General features: G+C 38.6%; 1 protein-coding gene and 1 long non-coding RNA gene across 3 annotated transcripts in view; one reads left to right on the forward strand and one right to left on the reverse strand.

Moving 5' to 3' along the window:
• Positions 1 to 17819, reverse strand: part of LOC5567705 — a 41505-nt gene that overhangs the window by 5620 nt on the left and 18066 nt on the right. For both annotated transcript variants that reach the window (XM_001651821.2, XM_021844092.1), the window contains exon 2: positions 6939 to 7219. In XM_001651821.2, coding sequence (XP_001651871.2) covers positions 6939 to 7219 — 281 coding nt within the window. The remainder of the gene's footprint in view (positions 1 to 6938; positions 7220 to 17819) is intronic.
• Positions 1890 to 2901, forward strand: LOC110676389. Its single transcript, XR_002500335.1, has 4 exons — positions 1890 to 2467; positions 2529 to 2616; positions 2684 to 2771; positions 2830 to 2901. It is a non-coding gene; the product is annotated as an uncharacterized LOC110676389 (long non-coding RNA).

Here is a 17819-nt window from a genome sequence, read left to right on the forward strand (position 1 = left end):
TTGACATGTTCTCCCGAGCAGACGGGTGCGGGCTTACTCACACCTAGCCAGATCCCGAGTCTGTGATGTTTGTTATACGTTGGTATACACTCGTGAGCTGCTTCGTGATGCGAACTTTTCCAGCACTGCTGACTGTAGCTTACCAATTTTGGTCATTTTGTATGGAAAATCGAAAAAGTTGCAAATGTTGTGTCCAATACTGTATATAATCGTATTTATTCAGGTTGTATGCATATCTGGTGACCGCATTAAAAACTAGATTTAATTTATTTAAATTTTTCTTAGATACAAGACCAAATAGAATATCACCATAGTCGAACAAGGGTACTAAAAGTGATCTCGCAAGATGAACTCTTATATGCAATGGAGTGCAATGTCTCAAAATAACTAGAGAGTGCAAGGCATTATAAACTTTTTTGCACAAGGAATTAACTTGTGCATTCCAGTTTAAACTACAATCCATAAGAAGACTCTGGTTTTTTTTACCTCATCTGTAAGGTTAATCAAATTATCATTAACACTTATCAGTGGAATATTTGTTAGAACTGTTCGCTTGGTGCGAAAAATTATAGTTTGCGTCTTTTTTGCATTTAGCTGTAATCCCTTTTGCTCACACCATATCAAGATGCGACGTATATCCGTGTTAATGCGGTTTACAATGTTAGAGATATTTTTATGATTTCCTGAAATGTATAATTGACAATCGTCTGCATACAAATGAAATTTACAGTAGGATAGTGCAGAAGGCAAATCGTTTATATACATTGAAAAAAGTATCGGACCAAGAATTGACCCTTGAGGGACTCCACTTGCTACATTAATCGTTTCAGATTGATGGAAGTTAAATTCAACATACTGGACACGATTCTGGAAGAAGGACCTTATCAGATTAATGGAGAGATGATCGATCAGGAAATTATTTTTTAGCTTTTTGCACAATAGTCGATGATCTATGGTGTCAAATGCCTTACTAAAATCCAGAAGAGCCATTATGGTAATCATATTTTTGTCAAGAGCTTTTTTAATGTCGCTTTAAATTTTTATCAAGGCAGTCACAGTACCGTCAAACGGGGCTTTTTTTGACACTCATTACACTATTAGTGCGGACGTCTCGTTAACCAGTACTGGTGACAACCTCCGACGCCGGGAAAAGTCAGGAGGAGAAGGAAGCGAGAAGGGAAGAAGAGGATGTACGACGGCAAAAGACAGAGAAGCGGTGGAAGATTAAAAGGCAGTCTACTCAACATGCAGCAGCAAACTACTGGCAGACTGCGCAGAGTGCAATAGCACAGAGCGGAAAAACGTCAAGATAGAAGTGCATAAGCACGGCATTGGTTGAATTTAAAAAAAAAATGCCCTGAGGGACCCCCAAAAAACCCCTTAGTTGCGTCATTTTGAGTGATGACAACATTCGAATCGTTACCTACATTATTAAACAAAATAGCTTGTTGACAAGTATTATTAAAATTTAAATCGTTCGTCAAATGAAGAATGTGAATTGTGGGAGATTCTACTTCTGCGGATTCAATCAACGTCTGTATTCATCTACTTGGTGCGAGCCTCCACAATTCGTTTACGTGAAAGGCAAAAGTTGGACGTATGGTAGCCCCCAATTTGCACTTATATACTTTAAGGTAACTTCTTTCAGAATACACAAGTCATAGTGTGATATTATTCTTTACAAATTATGCATTTTGCATCCATGCGGCAATGTTTGGTGCCAAGACCCCACTTTCGGCATCAAAGGCACTGTGTAGGGTTCTTTAAATTAATCACAGGCATCTGGAAATGTTCTCTTGTCACAAGAACATCGAACATGAGTTTGCTTTTTCTAATGCTTTAACATTATTTAGACCACTTTTGCTTCTTAACCCGTATAGGCATGAGTGAAAGCAAAAATTCTAAAACCCTTACCGCTCAGCGAATTCTTAATGGATTGAAATGATTTTTTGTCAGTATTCTGGCACACATATTTAGTTTCTATAAGTGGACGGAGGAACACGGAAATATTCATGTGGTCGGAGTTATTCGGGTGGATCACTGCGTCAGGTCGGGTCAGAAGGTTACTGTGCGTTTGTGCCCCTGGAGGTAGGCACATTTCAAGGCACAGATAATTTACGGAATCGGTTATAATTGTTACCAAAATTTTTGAAGTAATGCCGACAAAATGTAGCAATCATTTCCCGCAGTGCGTTTCCTACCAATAAATGCTATAAATCTTACGAAACAACAGCCGTAGCTCCTCTCTCGCACACTTCGGATACTACTCCGACAACTCCAAATCCATCCTGCTTACGCAAACAGCAGCCCGAAAGCAATCAAGACAATGGCACTATAGCACAGTCATAGTGGCTGAACAGAAGTTGGTGGTCGGTCGACAAGTCAAAGTCTCATGCAAGGAAGTGAATAAAAAGTGCATGCTAGTTTGCAAATATATTCGTTGTGCATATTGGCAAATCTCCAGAAGGTAAAAGGGAAAAGACACTAAAGTATGTTCAGCTCAGAACTAATTCCTTCTCCTATTAAAGTGACGAATGCGCCACGTGCAAAACAACTCTAGGTGCCAGTTCTACCCCACGGATTCTACACTGCACGATACTTTGCATGATTGAGCAGGTAACATTAGGCGTATTTAGACCTTAAAACCCAAATGTACCAACAGCTTCTTTACCCGACTCCCCAGACTGACCAGACCAGACCGAAAATACCGACCGGGACATTACCAGGCATCGCAACCACCCGCCACATGTTCGATTGCCTCGGAACAATAGGTAACCATGTTCAATTAATGGTCCCACTTTGGCTAGGGTTCATAAAATGTGCTTTCAGTTCCACTCGCCATTGAACGATCAGGATTTACGGAAGCTCAATAATCTGAAGCTGGGAAAAGGCCCTTCACCAAGGTAAATGCTTTATAATCTGACCTGAAGAACGACGATGGAACTAATTTCCCCTCATCTCTCCCAAAGAGAGGGCCTTTTGTCCATTGCCTAAAGACTGTGCCGCCGATCACAACCGGCTAGCACACCGCGACACCGTCTCGGATAGTCCAATCCAGCCCATCACCTCATTGAGCCTTCGTCATTGGACGATCATCCCAACAAAAGCAGTCGTGATCTGTGTGGCAAGCAGAAGTGCAATATCGTCTCACCGAAGAGAGACGTCGCACTGGGACTCTGTCGCGCTGGGACTTTGTCGCGCTGGGACTTGTCGCGCAACATCTTCGGTGCGAGAGAGTGAGGGCGTGTCGCAGTGCAGCTCGCGACGCAACCGGAAAATATTTTATCGTGGAAGATAAATCCCAAAAATAGTAGACAAAAAATGGCCTTGTTTATTGTGTGTAGGGCAATTAGTTTTAATCTGTATAAGGAAGGGGGTTTGTACAGTTTTAAAAAGCAACTACGAGAGATGCGTTGGAACCATAGAGTTGCTTTTAAGCAACATTTCGGAAAGTTTTGTAATGTGTGCAAGTTGAAATAAATGTGTTAACATAATTATGTATAAGTTACACTATGTTATGGATAAAAATCTCTGTATATTCTTAACTTTAATGAAATAAACAATTTAAAAAAAAAAAAAAAAAAAAAAAAAAAAAAAAAAAAAAAAAGAGCATTAACAGCGATGGATTATGTAGGGCAACTTCGAGCGTAGGAGATAACTGTATGTATACGGTAGATTAAGCATGATTAAAATATGATCATTTAAAGCAGCAATACATTCTTGTTAGATGCCGTAAATCCTTATGGGATCATTGTTGTGCTTGATGGTTTAGACAATACTTTATTGATGGTGCGCATTATTTAGTTCGTCATCACGTATTGGTTCAATCATAGATTTAGAACATAGCCATTGTTAGCGTTCAGAATTTCCATTTAGACAGTTTCCTTAGCCCAATAGGAAAACTGTCACATAATGTGGCCATTACATGACGGAATTTTAAGAAAATTGCATCAGTGTAAACCTTATGAGAAACGATTGAATGGGATAACTATAAGTTTTGCATTTGATTAATCCTACAAATGACCATTTTCGGGTCCCGGGACGTCTCAAACTTACGATAAAGTGGCCAATTTGTATCTGAACATCTGTGCCAAGCATATAGAAACGCATTTTAGTGCACAATTATGTTTGATTTCTACTTTTCGAGAATTGAAACGTTTTAGTATCCAAGAATTCTATAGCCGGTTCTTCCGGACATTACGTCCGTATGGCCACATCCGGTATATTTTAAAGGGTGCAAAATTCTTCGTTTATAATGTTGAATATCAGATCTTAATGATTTATGCAAATTAAAATGATTGTTATTGCAAATAAATAAAGGTAGGTAATTTGGCATGTCCCAAAAAATAGCTATTTTTTACCCGACTTGACCCAGTAACCCACCGGAATAACTCCGGTCACAGGAATATTTTCGAGTTTCTCTGGCCACTTCTGCAAACTAGATATGTGGGCCAGTGAGCTGAAAAATCCGTTAAGAATTCTCTGAGCGGCGAGGGTTTCAGCATTTTTGCTTTCACTCAGGCTTATACGGGTTAAAGTGAACTTGATAATATTTTTGTGAAACTACTTTTCCGACAAATGCCAGATTGGGTTCTCTTGTTCATCATAATTACTTGGTCTGAGAAAAATTGAAATAGGGTAAAATACTACATCTTTGATTCACTTTGGTACAGGGGGTTTTCTCGGTCAAATTGTCTGGATCTTCTTCTTATTAATTATTATTCTTAATTTAATACGATGATTATTAATAATTAATAATTAATAATTAATAAATGTGACCAAATATGAGCTAAGTAGCTTCACAATAATCTCCCTGCCCAAGTTAACCTAAAGAGCCAAGAATAGGATTCAGCTCCCTGAATCAAGTAATTTACTTTTGATCTTTCAATTTGATTTACAGTCACTTTAAAAATCTCTCAAGACGACCTTGAACAACTGTTCAATGTTTTGTAAGCGAAAAAATGTGCTTCTTCCGCGTAGTTCACGTTCTTTGATGGCGTCTGGAAATACGCGGCCTTCTCCTTTTATTATCTTCTTTTCGATTCGCACTCTTAAAGTTATAGAATTATTATGCTGGGCTGTTTTTTTACTTTAAGAGTCCTCTTGGATAGCGCATGCTTCTCAGCTTAGTGTTCAAAGAGCACTTCCATAGTTATTAACTTAGAGTTTTTGTTTGCCAAAATTGCCATTTTCGCCACGATATAGGCAGGTACGATGATACTCAATGCCTTCAAGGAAATTTCCATTATGAAGAGATCCTGGACTAATCGGGAATGTAGCTGCGGACGTAACCGCTGGGGTATAAAATTTCTTCGTTAAGCGATTGTATTATACAACTGGATAAAATGTGATTATAATGAATCAAAATCACACTTTGTTAATTAGACATCCTAAAGTGAATTAAATCTTGAAATTATTGATTTATAACACTCCGTACATTGCACCGGCACAAACATTCTCAGCGCAAAACTAGTTTTGTTATAGTACACCGTAAAACACAAATTTGAATCGACCTCCGTAAGTTATAGCTATACTTCAGGAAATATTTCTCATTCAGCAAATGGTTTTCAATTATCATTACAGCTAAAACAAGTACATTTATATGAGCGTATTTCAGTGTGCTATCATTTTGAATCCGTTGTAAAATTTGATATCAATTGAAAACATGTTTTTGATGTTCGATAGAGAAAGTGAACATCAAATACGCCGAGTAAAACAACAAAATAACAACATTAATCATCACCGACATTAAATAAATCTATTTTTGCGCAATAATTTCCGGAATGTCAGGCCATTGTACAGGGTGTTATAAATTCATGAATTGAAGATAGCACTATCGAACGGTTGTAGAACAAATTCGGAACACGTAAACAATATATTAAATGTAACAATATGTTTTGACCCAACCGGCAAACTGATAACACACGATTGAGACGCAATCAAAAAAATAATTTCGCATTAAGATGCAAAGTATTAGTACAACCATGGTTATCATGAATGTATCATTGATAAATTTACTAAACACGATTACTTTTATTGAACTACTTGAGCACAGTTTGAATTCAGTTCGAATTAATCAATTACAATCTGCTTCGAATTAATCGGAATCTGCTCTACCTGAAACATACTTCAGGGTTATATTAAGATTTCTCATATGTGCCAATTTTTTTGTAAGAAAATTAGAATTAAATTGCACGGTAAGTAAGAAATCTCAGAATTCTTTGCCAAAATTGCTATTTTTGCATGTGTTTATTATGTGGCAGATACATTACATGTGTGTATCGTATGGAATATATGCTATGCCCTAGGAAGCCAACCCACGAAGGGTCGTCCATAAGCCACGTGGTATTTATTTTAGGTGTTTTTTTACCCACCCCCGAACCTATGATCATTTTCTGAATAAAGGAACACACGTTCTGTTGCTTTATCAATTTCGCCCAGTCTGACATTTTCAATTAGAATATTCAAGCTTATTTCATGGAAGATATACCAGATATGGCCATAGTGGTTTCCTATTTTGACATACCTGATGATTTCATAGTTTTGAAATTTAGGTTGGTTTTTATGTTCTAGTAGTGTAATCTATATAAATAAAACTGGATTGGTGTTTGTATGTCACGAAATGGCTTCCGAACGGGTTAACCGATTTGAATGATTATTTTTCCGTTTTGTTCGGGTGTACAGTATAATTTATTTAATACACATATTGTTCATTTCCTGCCGTAATTTGTGCATATTATTTATAAGCGATAATTGAATAGCTAAATAGAATCCCGACAAACTATTTTGCACCTAATACATTAGCACCTCTACCATAACCATCTTCTACATTATCGATCACATAGATAGAATGAACGAAGAGCATCATACGTATAACAGCACAACCCGTCGCGATCTCATCGGCAGTATTATATTGAACAACTGTTTTGCTTACTTACTATGCTCAGTGCACAGGAATCAGTGATATTGCTGGGTTTCTTGCTGCCATACTTTTTCGACATGCCGCTGCTTTGCTGGGAGACTTTACGGTTGGTGCTTACGGGCATCGGTATTCGCTGCAGACGCACGTAGAAACCGTGGGATTCCGGAGCGTGAAATTGAAGCTTGCAAAACGGTTTGCTTTTATCTGGCAAGAGATTCAACACCAAACTCGATTGCAATCCCGTTTCGTGGATGAACTGTGGACTATCATCGTCACAAATTGAATTGAGGTTGCTATCTGGAAAGAGAGAGAAGCACGAGGCAAACGTTGTTATGAAATCGAATATAGAATCGCTGTTATTCGGAAGCTCATTAATGATTATTCATAAACTCATTAATGTTTTATGCCATTAATCATAATCATGCCATTATGAATAATCAAAAATATCTGTCATTGATTTAAAAAAAAAATTATGATTTATCACGCATCATAATCATTGCAATAGTAAAAATCGTTTATCATAATCATTAATGTCGCTAATTTTGTTTAGTAACCAAAATCTTAATCATCAATATGTCATTGAACAAAAAATTAAATAATTAAGCAACATTGCCTATTTATGCATAAATAGTGGTGCCGTTGGAAGACAACACAGTAAACTGGTAATGAACTCCATTTCTAAGTGGACCTAGTGAAATGTGAAAGCTACTTTAGATGCTCCTCTGCTCTTGATTAGAACTTTGAAGTTCTCAAGAGTCCTATTCAATACTCTTTGCAGCATAAAATGCTTCATGAGCATAATTTACTTTTACTTCTTCTCAAGCTTGACATGAAGTCCATAATAGATTACCTTTACTTTTCAGCTAAGTATTTTATGAGCTCTTGCACATTTATAAGAGTATTCTTAGCTAAAGTTTTCATTTTTGGATAAATTATCTTCATAAAAAAATCCTGAACTGATTGATTCCCAGAAATCCAATCAAGCATGGCTTCGTTTTATATCCAGGGACGATAACAAAAGGCTAAGGAAGCACCTTAAGCATACCCTTCATATTAGCTACAAAACTAAACCATGCTGTGTCTGGGTTGGATTCCCGGTCTGTCTACCGGTTATCACCGTAACTGCAACACAATATACAAATGTAGAAATGGCAACTTTGACAGGAAAATATTTTTTTTTACAAGAAGGAAATCTGCAATCAGACCCCAGAAAAGGAAACTCAGGGAGTGTGGGGATGCCGCACAACTAACGACCCACTACAAACAGCCCATGCACTGTACTTGAAAAATTCTCGCTGGATTTCTCAAGTGGTTTATAGAATACACAGACATTACCCTATATATTTTGAGATTTATTACGTGACATACAATGTATTTTATATTTTTATACAAAATGTCTTATCAGGTGATGTTTGAAAAATCCCGAAAATTGTCTTACATAATAAGTGGACCACCCCTAAATAGCTTTCTAAAGCAAACTGTGGGTCGCGACCCCCTAGGGGGTCCTATAGCGATCTCTGGTGGGTCGTGAAAAAATCCGATTTCAGATTGGAGTCAAGTACTATACACTGAAGACGGCCTTACAGTTGAGGTCAAAATACGCGTATCTATCAAAGGATACAAACTCTAGAGGAATAAAATGGTATAGTATAATATTCGGTTTTAATTTACTTTTAGGCATTTCATTTAAGAGCTCGAACATTTTTTGTTATTATTTTCCATGTTCATTCAGTTTTAATTTGTTCATTATACTCTGATAACCGAGCTCCTAAACTGCCCATAAATGCATACCAGTCACACTAGCAAAACAGCGCACCCAAGAAAAACGCGATAGAAGTCGTGAACACCTGCGTGCTTTCTTTACTCAAATTATATTGAAAATGCGATGTTTTCGCACCCAAATTTGAACTCAAATGGTGCAACGAACTATTGATTACAGTATTACATACATTTTGTTTATTAATTTTCTCAAATATTTAGTTAGTATACGGAAAAATGTACGCGTGACTAATATGCGTTTATTTGTTTTTGAATGTACGAGAATAAACGCATAACAGTATCAGTGCTTACTATGATGCATCGGTCTTCACATGTGTATTATTGTTGTTTGACAGTTTAGTGTCCGCATTCAAACTCGCGAAAATAGTCTGCTCTCGATTATTTGAAAAGTTATGGTACTTCTGATAGTTCCGAGGATGAGTGCAGGAGTATGGCCGATGGCGTCCCGTTGTACAATGACGCGGGCTCTGAAGACAAGTTCGCTGGCTTCAACGATAAGGACGGCAATGCTGGCGGCGACGGCATATTTCAGTTTCCACCGCAGACGTAGCATTGGGTAAGCTGTTTAAAATCCTTGGAGGACACTATATATGTGACGGGGACTGATGAAATGGACTCAGACGGAAGTCAAACAGCCGTTGATGAATTTTCCAAAAACGCAAGAGAACAACAACATGAAAGCGACACACAACGCCAAGAAGCGTCGATTATCGCACCAAGTAAAGCTTGTCACTTGTGGATGTATAATGAACTACGGGCTTAAAATACCGAAGAAAATCCGTATTCGTCTTAACACGTTGCTCTAGGCATTGGATTCACGAGAGTAAACCAGCTATATACGCCAGTGCGTGGAACGAGGGGAACGAGTGGATGTTCAAAGACGGCGTCGGTACAAGTACGAGGAAGACGATCCAAGGAAATCCAATAGCTTTGTATGCTGAATCAAACGATTCTTCCGTTTAAGTGTGTCGTAGATTTTTTCTGACCACCCTGGGTTACGGCAACAATTGTGGATAAGTATATTTTCCTTTACTTGACTTACTTATCAACACAATTTGTCGCAAGTCCTTATCACACAAGTCGCGAGACTGACATGCGTTTATTAGTAACGTGGGACAGACCAAGTTCGATATTGTTTTTAACATTTCTAGAACAAACGTATTATTTTCTTATAATACAATGAAAGTACATGCAATTTAATGACGTTTCCCGTAATTAACTAAAAAATGACAAAAAGTCACGTGGGACTGTTATGCATTTATGGGCAGTAAACTACTTCAACAATTTATTTCAGTGGTCAGACTTCAGGTCAATTGGCACGATAGTTCACTAAAGAGGGTGATCTGAAGTTAAAAATCTAAATGACGATTTGAAAGAAAAAAAATGACTTAAGGATGGTTACCAAAAATCGTTGTGTTCAGAATTTTGATAGATGTTGAGACATGCATAAAAAATTAAATTCATAGAAAAGCTTTGCTCTTTTAGCTGGTAGAAAAATTCATGATTTTTCTTTATCACTCTTTACAACAAAAGTTGGAAATTAAGTGAATATTCATCCAATGTCCATATTGAAATGTTCCTCTCACAGAATATAGCTAAAAGTTGTTGATTAATGGAGAAAAATATATAGTTTGTCCAATTCTTAAATGAGTTGTTGAATTACGTTAAATTTTATATATTTTCAGCACAAAAGCAACGAGTTTCAAGTTTTTTGTAAACAATTTGTTACGTGGTTCTAATAGCGAAAATGTTTCGCAGAGCTTTAATTCATTCTGTTCAAAGAAATCAGTCTAATGGTTTGAATGAAGAATGAAGAAATCAGTCTGATAGTTTGACGATAATGACATTAAGATCTAAGTCAACTTGATTGATGCATTTAGCTAGACATTTATTGCTAAAAATGAAAAATATTGTGAACATCACATGCTCAGTAACTTAGAATGGATACAGGGCTTTTCTCAGCCTGGAAGCACGACACGATCGTGATATCACAGCAACTAGCTTTGAACAGTTTAGGTCCAGAGTATCCCGTTCACGCCTCAAGGCTGCAATGAATACTTTGCCTAGAAGCACACTGTTTTCCAACCCCGGAATTCGGTCGAATTACATCGCACTGTCCTTCGCCTGCTAAACATTGTACTATAGCGAACCGTTTGATGATCACTTTGAGTATAACCGTCATAAACTCGCCAGTTAATGGTTCCTGCAAGGTTACTACGGAACGTTACGTCGATAATCGATTCCGCACCATTTCTTCGGAAGGTGTTCACTGTAACTACAATTGCTGGCTCTACATTTAATACGGTCAGGGATTCCAACAACACTTGGCCTCTTTGGTTGGTGCAGCGGCTACCCCACTCCACTGCCCATGTATTAAAGTCACCAGCTATCACTACTGGCTGCAGATTGGCTAGCTCTGATATCATCCTGTCGACCATGCGGGAAAATTCCTCAATCGCCCACCTTGGGGGCGCGTAATAACTGCAATAGAACACGCCGTTGATTTTTGCTATCGCAAAACCGTCATTTGAGCTAGAGACTACTTCTTGGATTGGATATCTTCCTGTCGTCCCTATAGCTGCTAGCTGTTGAGACCTATCCACCACCCAGTTACCGTTGTTGGGTGGTATGCGGTATGGGTCCGGTAGTGACATCACGTCAGTCTTGGTTTCCGAGACTGACTGCCAAAGCAGCTGATGGGCTGCATCACAGTGGTTTAAATTTAACTGTGTTACTTCCGTTTTGGCTGCTTTGATACTCTGCTTGTGCCCGAACATTTGGGTCCGCCCGTTAAGTGTCCGTTGTCTGCTTTGTCGACACATATTAGGCACTTAGCGATTTGCTTACAATCGCTTGCCCTATGGCCTTCGGTGCCGCATTTTCTGCACATCTTACTTCTGTCGGGACCATTGCAATTCCACGACTTATGGCCCTTCCCGAAACATTTGAAGCAAACTTTAGGAGGCTGTTGTATACTCAGCCGGCAAACCGACCAACCTACCTATGAGTATGCCCAAGTTCTTCGCTTTGTTGGCCTGCGACCGGCAGCCTGATCGCCGTCACCTGGGTGCCCTGCGGGCCCTCTCTAAGATGGATGGCCTTACTGGATACGTCGATGTCAAACTGCTCTTTGAGAGCATCCGAGGCCTCCGCTGCATCGGTGACCTCATCCAGATTTTTACACTGGAGAGTCGCTTCAGCAGTAAGGGATCTTACATCAACCTCGTCGTCATTTACTTCTTGTGCCAGTTGCTTATAGACTGCACCCTTTTCCTTAGCGTCCTTCTTTAAGACTAGGATCATTTCACCAATCCTAGTTCGCCTTATGCTCCGCACGTCTGCGCCCAATGGCGATAGCTTCTCCGTGCTTCGCATCGCCTTCAGAACTTCGGCGTATTTCGCTTCCTCCGTTTTGATAACGAGGGCTTCGCCTAAATTCCTACGTTTCGCTGTTTTCGGTATCCTCGTATCCACGGGTTGCTGTTGCCTTGCGCCCCTGGTTCCTGTGGATGCACTGCCTGGTTCGGGTTATCCCGTGGCTCCTTTTTCTTGGCTTTCTTGACCCTAGGCTTGGTGTTGGCCTCTCCTTTGTTGCCTTGTCCTCTTGATCGTGGGGCTTACTTCGTGCCAGCTTTTCCGCTCTGGAGGACGGCCGCGTAGGTCGCTTTTCCCTTAGCAACCATATGTCTTTTCGCCACGTATTCATCCCCGGAAGGTCCCCTCTTCCGCATCGCGTATCGAATAATATCAACAGATATATTCGCGTTGCCTGTGAAGGTAAACACTTCGATCTGACACGACCTAGTGTCATTTTTGCCTTCTACCTTGCCAAGTTGTTCCATGGCTTTCTCGTAGTCCTGCTTTGTAGCTAGGACTGATGGTCGCAATTTCAGTAGATTTGTTTTCAAGTCTTTGCCGATATTGCTTTTGCTCTTAACAAACTCGATGATCACATCAAGTTGCTCAGGAGGTACTCCCTATTGCGATCCATAGCCTCGATTAGTCCCGGGCCATCGGTCACCTCACATGTTGCACTGAAGCGGTGCCTGCCGTCGTCACAGTATCTAGGCTTTTGCCCACACCCCTTTGGTTGCAAACGTAGCATAGAAAATGGAAAATATTCGCCTCTATTTCGTGATCAGAATGAGAGTGGGTCAGCAAATGTTACAAGTGTTGATGTGATGTGATGATGATGTGTGTCTGTCTTGTTTTCGTGCATGGCTCCTTATCTCCCACGAACGATAAATGTCATGCGTTTTGTATGAATGCAGGCGGATAAATGGGATGAAATTATGGCTCGTGTGTCAATGATCGTTAAAATTTCCAAAACCTGCTCTACGGGCATGAGACGTGGACAATGCTAAAAGAGGACCTGCAAGCACTAGGAGTTTTTGAACGAATAGTGCTTAGGACGATCTTTGGCGGAGTTTGTGAGAACAGAGTATGGAGGAGAAAAATAAACCACGAGTTTGTGAAACTCTACGGTGAACCCAGTATCCAGAAAGCCGCCAAAGCTGGGAGTGTACGATATGGGCGGGGCACGTTGTGAGAATGCCGGACAGCAATCCCGCAAAAATGGAGTTCATCTCGGATCTGGCCGGTACAAGACAAAGAAGAGCGCAACGAGCTATGTAGTTTGACCAAGTGGAGCAGGATCTTGGAAGTGTGGGGCGATCGAGAAACTGGAGGCCATGGACCGAGTTAGTTGGCGTAACATTGTGGCGCAGGTCATGTCTTGAAGGACGTAGTGCCATCAAAAGTAAGTAAAGTAAAGTAAGTAAGAAGCTAACTTAGGGAGTTTGAGGATGCCGCAGCACCGACGACTTACTGAAACCTGCTCATACACTGTAAATGAATAATTCTCGCTGAATTACTCAAGTGGTGTACAGAATGCGCAGACACTTCCCTTAGCCTCAGACCCTTTTCTTCCCGGAATCAGCATACGGTATTTTTTCGTGGAGGGGCCAGTGCATATAGCACTTAACACATGTAGTGGAAGAAGCCTGTTCAAACTGCTTCTCCTATCCTACACAAACAATATTACAGGGGATCAGTCTCGGCCGGTCTAATCATCTGCAGCTGACGCTTTATCGGCGCTATATTATAGGAAAGAGAGGAAGGTTAGGAGTCAGGAGTAAAGGAAGTAGGACGTCAAGGAAGTGGAAATACAAGTGTACACGCGACCACGAAATTTTTATTGGGATTTTATAGGGAGTTTTATTGGAGTCAATCTATGAGTGTTTAATTTCGCGGAGTGTCACGAGCGTAGCGCCGACCCTGAGGCTTGGAGACGAGGGTCTCATCTAGGCTGGGAGTAACACGGCCTGCAAGTTTCAATATCGCAAGTTATAAAAAGCAAACCTTCACTAAAAAACACTGCAAATGTGATCACTTGGAGGGTTTCAATATGATTTGATCACAAACTGGTTTGTTCCTTAATGATTTAACAAAGCAATTCTGAAGAAGAATGATTCAATAGACCTAAAACGATTTGATCCAAAGCCAGCACATTCTAAATATTTAGTTCCCAGGAAAACGTGACTAATAAGTTGTAGATTTTAAAGCTAGCTTGTAACGTATGAGGCAACAAAAAATAACAGAATACCTTACTACATTCTGGTGTATACACCTAACATCCACGATTAAAAGTTCCTTAACTCGATATCGACTCATGGAACCAAAAAAAAAATTATGGTTCATGGTTGTCCCATCAAACAGATTTCTAAAAAAAAAACGGTTCCATAACTCGATATTCCCATGTCTCGATGGTTTCTTTAATATCCACTTATGGAGATTTGATTCTATCCTATTCCTTTAGTAAAAATAATCACTTTTTCGTTACTATTTTTATTTAAAAAAAATCAAGGAGGGCAGAAACATAATTATATATGTTGCTGCATATAACATAGTCGTTTACTTAAACTTCGAAATCATTCGTTGTTTTCTGCATCGAAACAGTTTCGTAAAAAGTATGTAACCAGCTTCGCAATAAAATTAAATTTCCAAGCCAAAAACAAACATTTATCAAATTTTTGATTCTACATGGTAGCTTAACGATTTCTGAGCACATCTGTTTACTTTTCAAATTTTTTCGACCTCTACATCACGAGAAAACAATAAAAATCGCAAAAATAGAATTTCGCTCATTGAAAGACGCATAATTCCAGTTAACATTTTACCATAAATTTGAGTGGTTTCGGTTCATCGTGCACAGTTTGTTTACGAATTGCATATGAGGCCATAATGCGAGGAACGAACTGCATAGGAGGCCATGCTGCGAGATTGTATGTACGAAAAGTTTGCAGTTCGTCAATGATGTTTAGGGAAAGTGTACCAGTTATGGACATAGTGGTTCCCTATTTGGCCATATGCGAAATTCGGATAGCTTTCACATTTTTCATCTTGTTGAATGTTTTGACATCAAGATATATCCTATATCTTACTGCTAAAACACAAGAAAGCTTTTCAAAACGATGAGACATTCAAATTATCACGTATGGCGAAATAGGGAACCACTATGGCCATAACTGGTACACCTACCCTAGATTTAAATGTTTCATCAAAATTTTAAAATATTTTAGCTTCACAATTTTGAACAACTAATCTGAAAAGGAAATAATCTCAACATCCCTCAAAATCCTAATTGGGGGAGTTTAAATTAAAGGGGTGTAAGACAAACACCTACTTTTGAGAAAAACTACTCTAAAGATTTTCGGCAATTTGTTACTCCATACAAATTGTATGGGAGCTTTAAAACAAACCAATGTTCTACGATTTATTATGTTTTTCTTACTGGATTGGAATATCACTTAAAAATCTTGTTGAAAAGCTTGAAAACAGTAGAATTTCAGTACACTTAAATTTGAATCACTAAAGGCCTCTCAAAAGTTATATTGTACCAATAATTTCATAACAGACATTCGTTCATTTCGTTTTGCGAACAAACATTGAAATACGATGTACTAATTATTTGTAAAAGCATTACGATTTTGTAGCACTGCACTGCATTCGATGAAATGGGTTCGTGCATTTTACGATAGATACAATAATAAAACGAATAATTTCGTTGAATAAACGATTAGGGTAAGTGTTCCCTTAGTTGTGGGTGTTCCTATAGTTGCGGTAGTGCCGTTTATATTGATTTTATTACATTAGCCACAAAATCGATACTGCCAATCGACGTATTGACTTGTTGATACACGGAATAGGTAAAAAGAGCGTTCAAATTGCTTTTAAACTGATGAAATATCACTAAAATTGCTAAAACTATTCTTGCTTGTACCAATAGTTGCGGTAAAGTGTTGCTATAGTGGAGGATCCCATAAGAAAACGGATACCGCAACTATAGGAACACAAATTAAAAATATACCGCAACTAAAGGAACAGTGTACCAATAGTGGAGGTATTATTTTTCACTGACATGCCGTGGGTTACTGCGATGAAATCATTTTTCTCATTAAGTCAATGGTCGTTACTTTCCGTTACAACATTAACATGTACATTTATTGCACTTTTTGAATTTAGGCGATTATATGAAGTTCAATCTTGCTTAGTACCTCCACTATTGGTACATCTGCCCTAGTTTCGTAATATTAATACATACTATATTTTCTTCTGGTGCATGTTGAGTTAGTGGAAACAAACGCAAAAATACGAAAACGCTTACGAATGTTTCATAAAGTTGCTGAATCGTTGCTGAATTTTTCGTATGGTGAATAAAAATGGCGTGAAATGTGCGAAATGGATATTAGAAGAAATACGAAAAATGTGCTTGCAGTGTATAATAATGAAACATCAACTTAACATCAAAATGACTCAAGCAACTTAAGATGTGAAGTCATTCCAAAAAGTTTGATTGCAGTAATCCTTTGAATGCTTCGTCAACGCCAGTTATGTTTTAAATTTTCCAATTTGTCCATGCGCTGTCACAGGAAGGACTAATTTGTTACCTCATAAAATCTGTAAGCAAGCAAACTGATTCATACCAAGGGGTATATCCGCATAAGATTATCACTGAAAGCATTACTAAGCGTGGTAGGTGGATAGAGGATTTAAGTTTGCCTTGCATACAGTCTGATATTAGATGCTCATGGAGATATCTGCGCGCTCTCTCTCTGAAGTGGTAGAACCCACGCCATTGAGCCAAGTGCGCAAAGGTGATTCCAATTGACCTACGTCAATTTAATAAAATGTGCCCACAGATGACGATAATTTGCGCGAAATGGTTCCGATACAGTATCAATGACGATACCTTTCATAAACACATATGCGATAACCACACTGATGCTTTCAATAATTACGTAACAGTCATTCGAGAGCTGTATCTATTTGTTATTGGTTATAATGAAGTGCCAAGAATATTTCCCTCCACACATTTATACAAACAGTCCAGTCAAGATGTCTCCACAGTACTAGACAAAATCGGTTCCACGGGTTTGAAAATGATATCTGAAGTGTATTTATTCAAAGTCAGCTGATTCTATTCCATCCATTGACTATCATCGAGTGGCAAAATTACGTTTTGATGATGTAGTTGAAATATGGCGCGTGGTGGATGATTGTTATTTGTAGAGGGATTGGGCATTTTGATCACTCGCAGTCTTGTATTGTTAATGATAAGTATTTAAGGCAATAGAAGGAATTGACACTTGTAAAATATTTTTTTTTTTGCGATCCACACGTGGATCTTATGTTTGATGTGATGAAAAATATTAATATATATTATAAATCAAAAGCCTTATGAAACATCCATCCATCTCTTCTTTTCGATCCACTGATTTTGAGGGGATTAATACACAAAACAATAGTATGATAGAAAATCTTCTTTATGGCATTCAGATTGACAGCTGAAGACATCACAGCTTAGATCTGAAAATTTTAAAAACTGCGACATATAGTATACAAATTTACATGACGCATCGTGTAAAATTACATCAAAGTCATGTAAATTTATGTGAATTGTCGCGTAATCGGTTAGAGTCCATGCTAGATTACACGATGCGTATCGGAACCTTATATGATGTTATTGTAATTTTACACGATGTGACGTGTAAATTTGCGACATATCTGGCATTCTCTTTATGTGCATGATTTTACGCTGAAATTTACATGGGTTTTT

The sequence above is a fragment of the Aedes aegypti genome, chromosome 2 (genome assembly GCF_002204515.2).
Source record: "Aedes aegypti strain LVP_AGWG chromosome 2, AaegL5.0 Primary Assembly, whole genome shotgun sequence".
Taxonomy (NCBI): domain Eukaryota; kingdom Metazoa; phylum Arthropoda; class Insecta; order Diptera; family Culicidae; genus Aedes; species Aedes aegypti.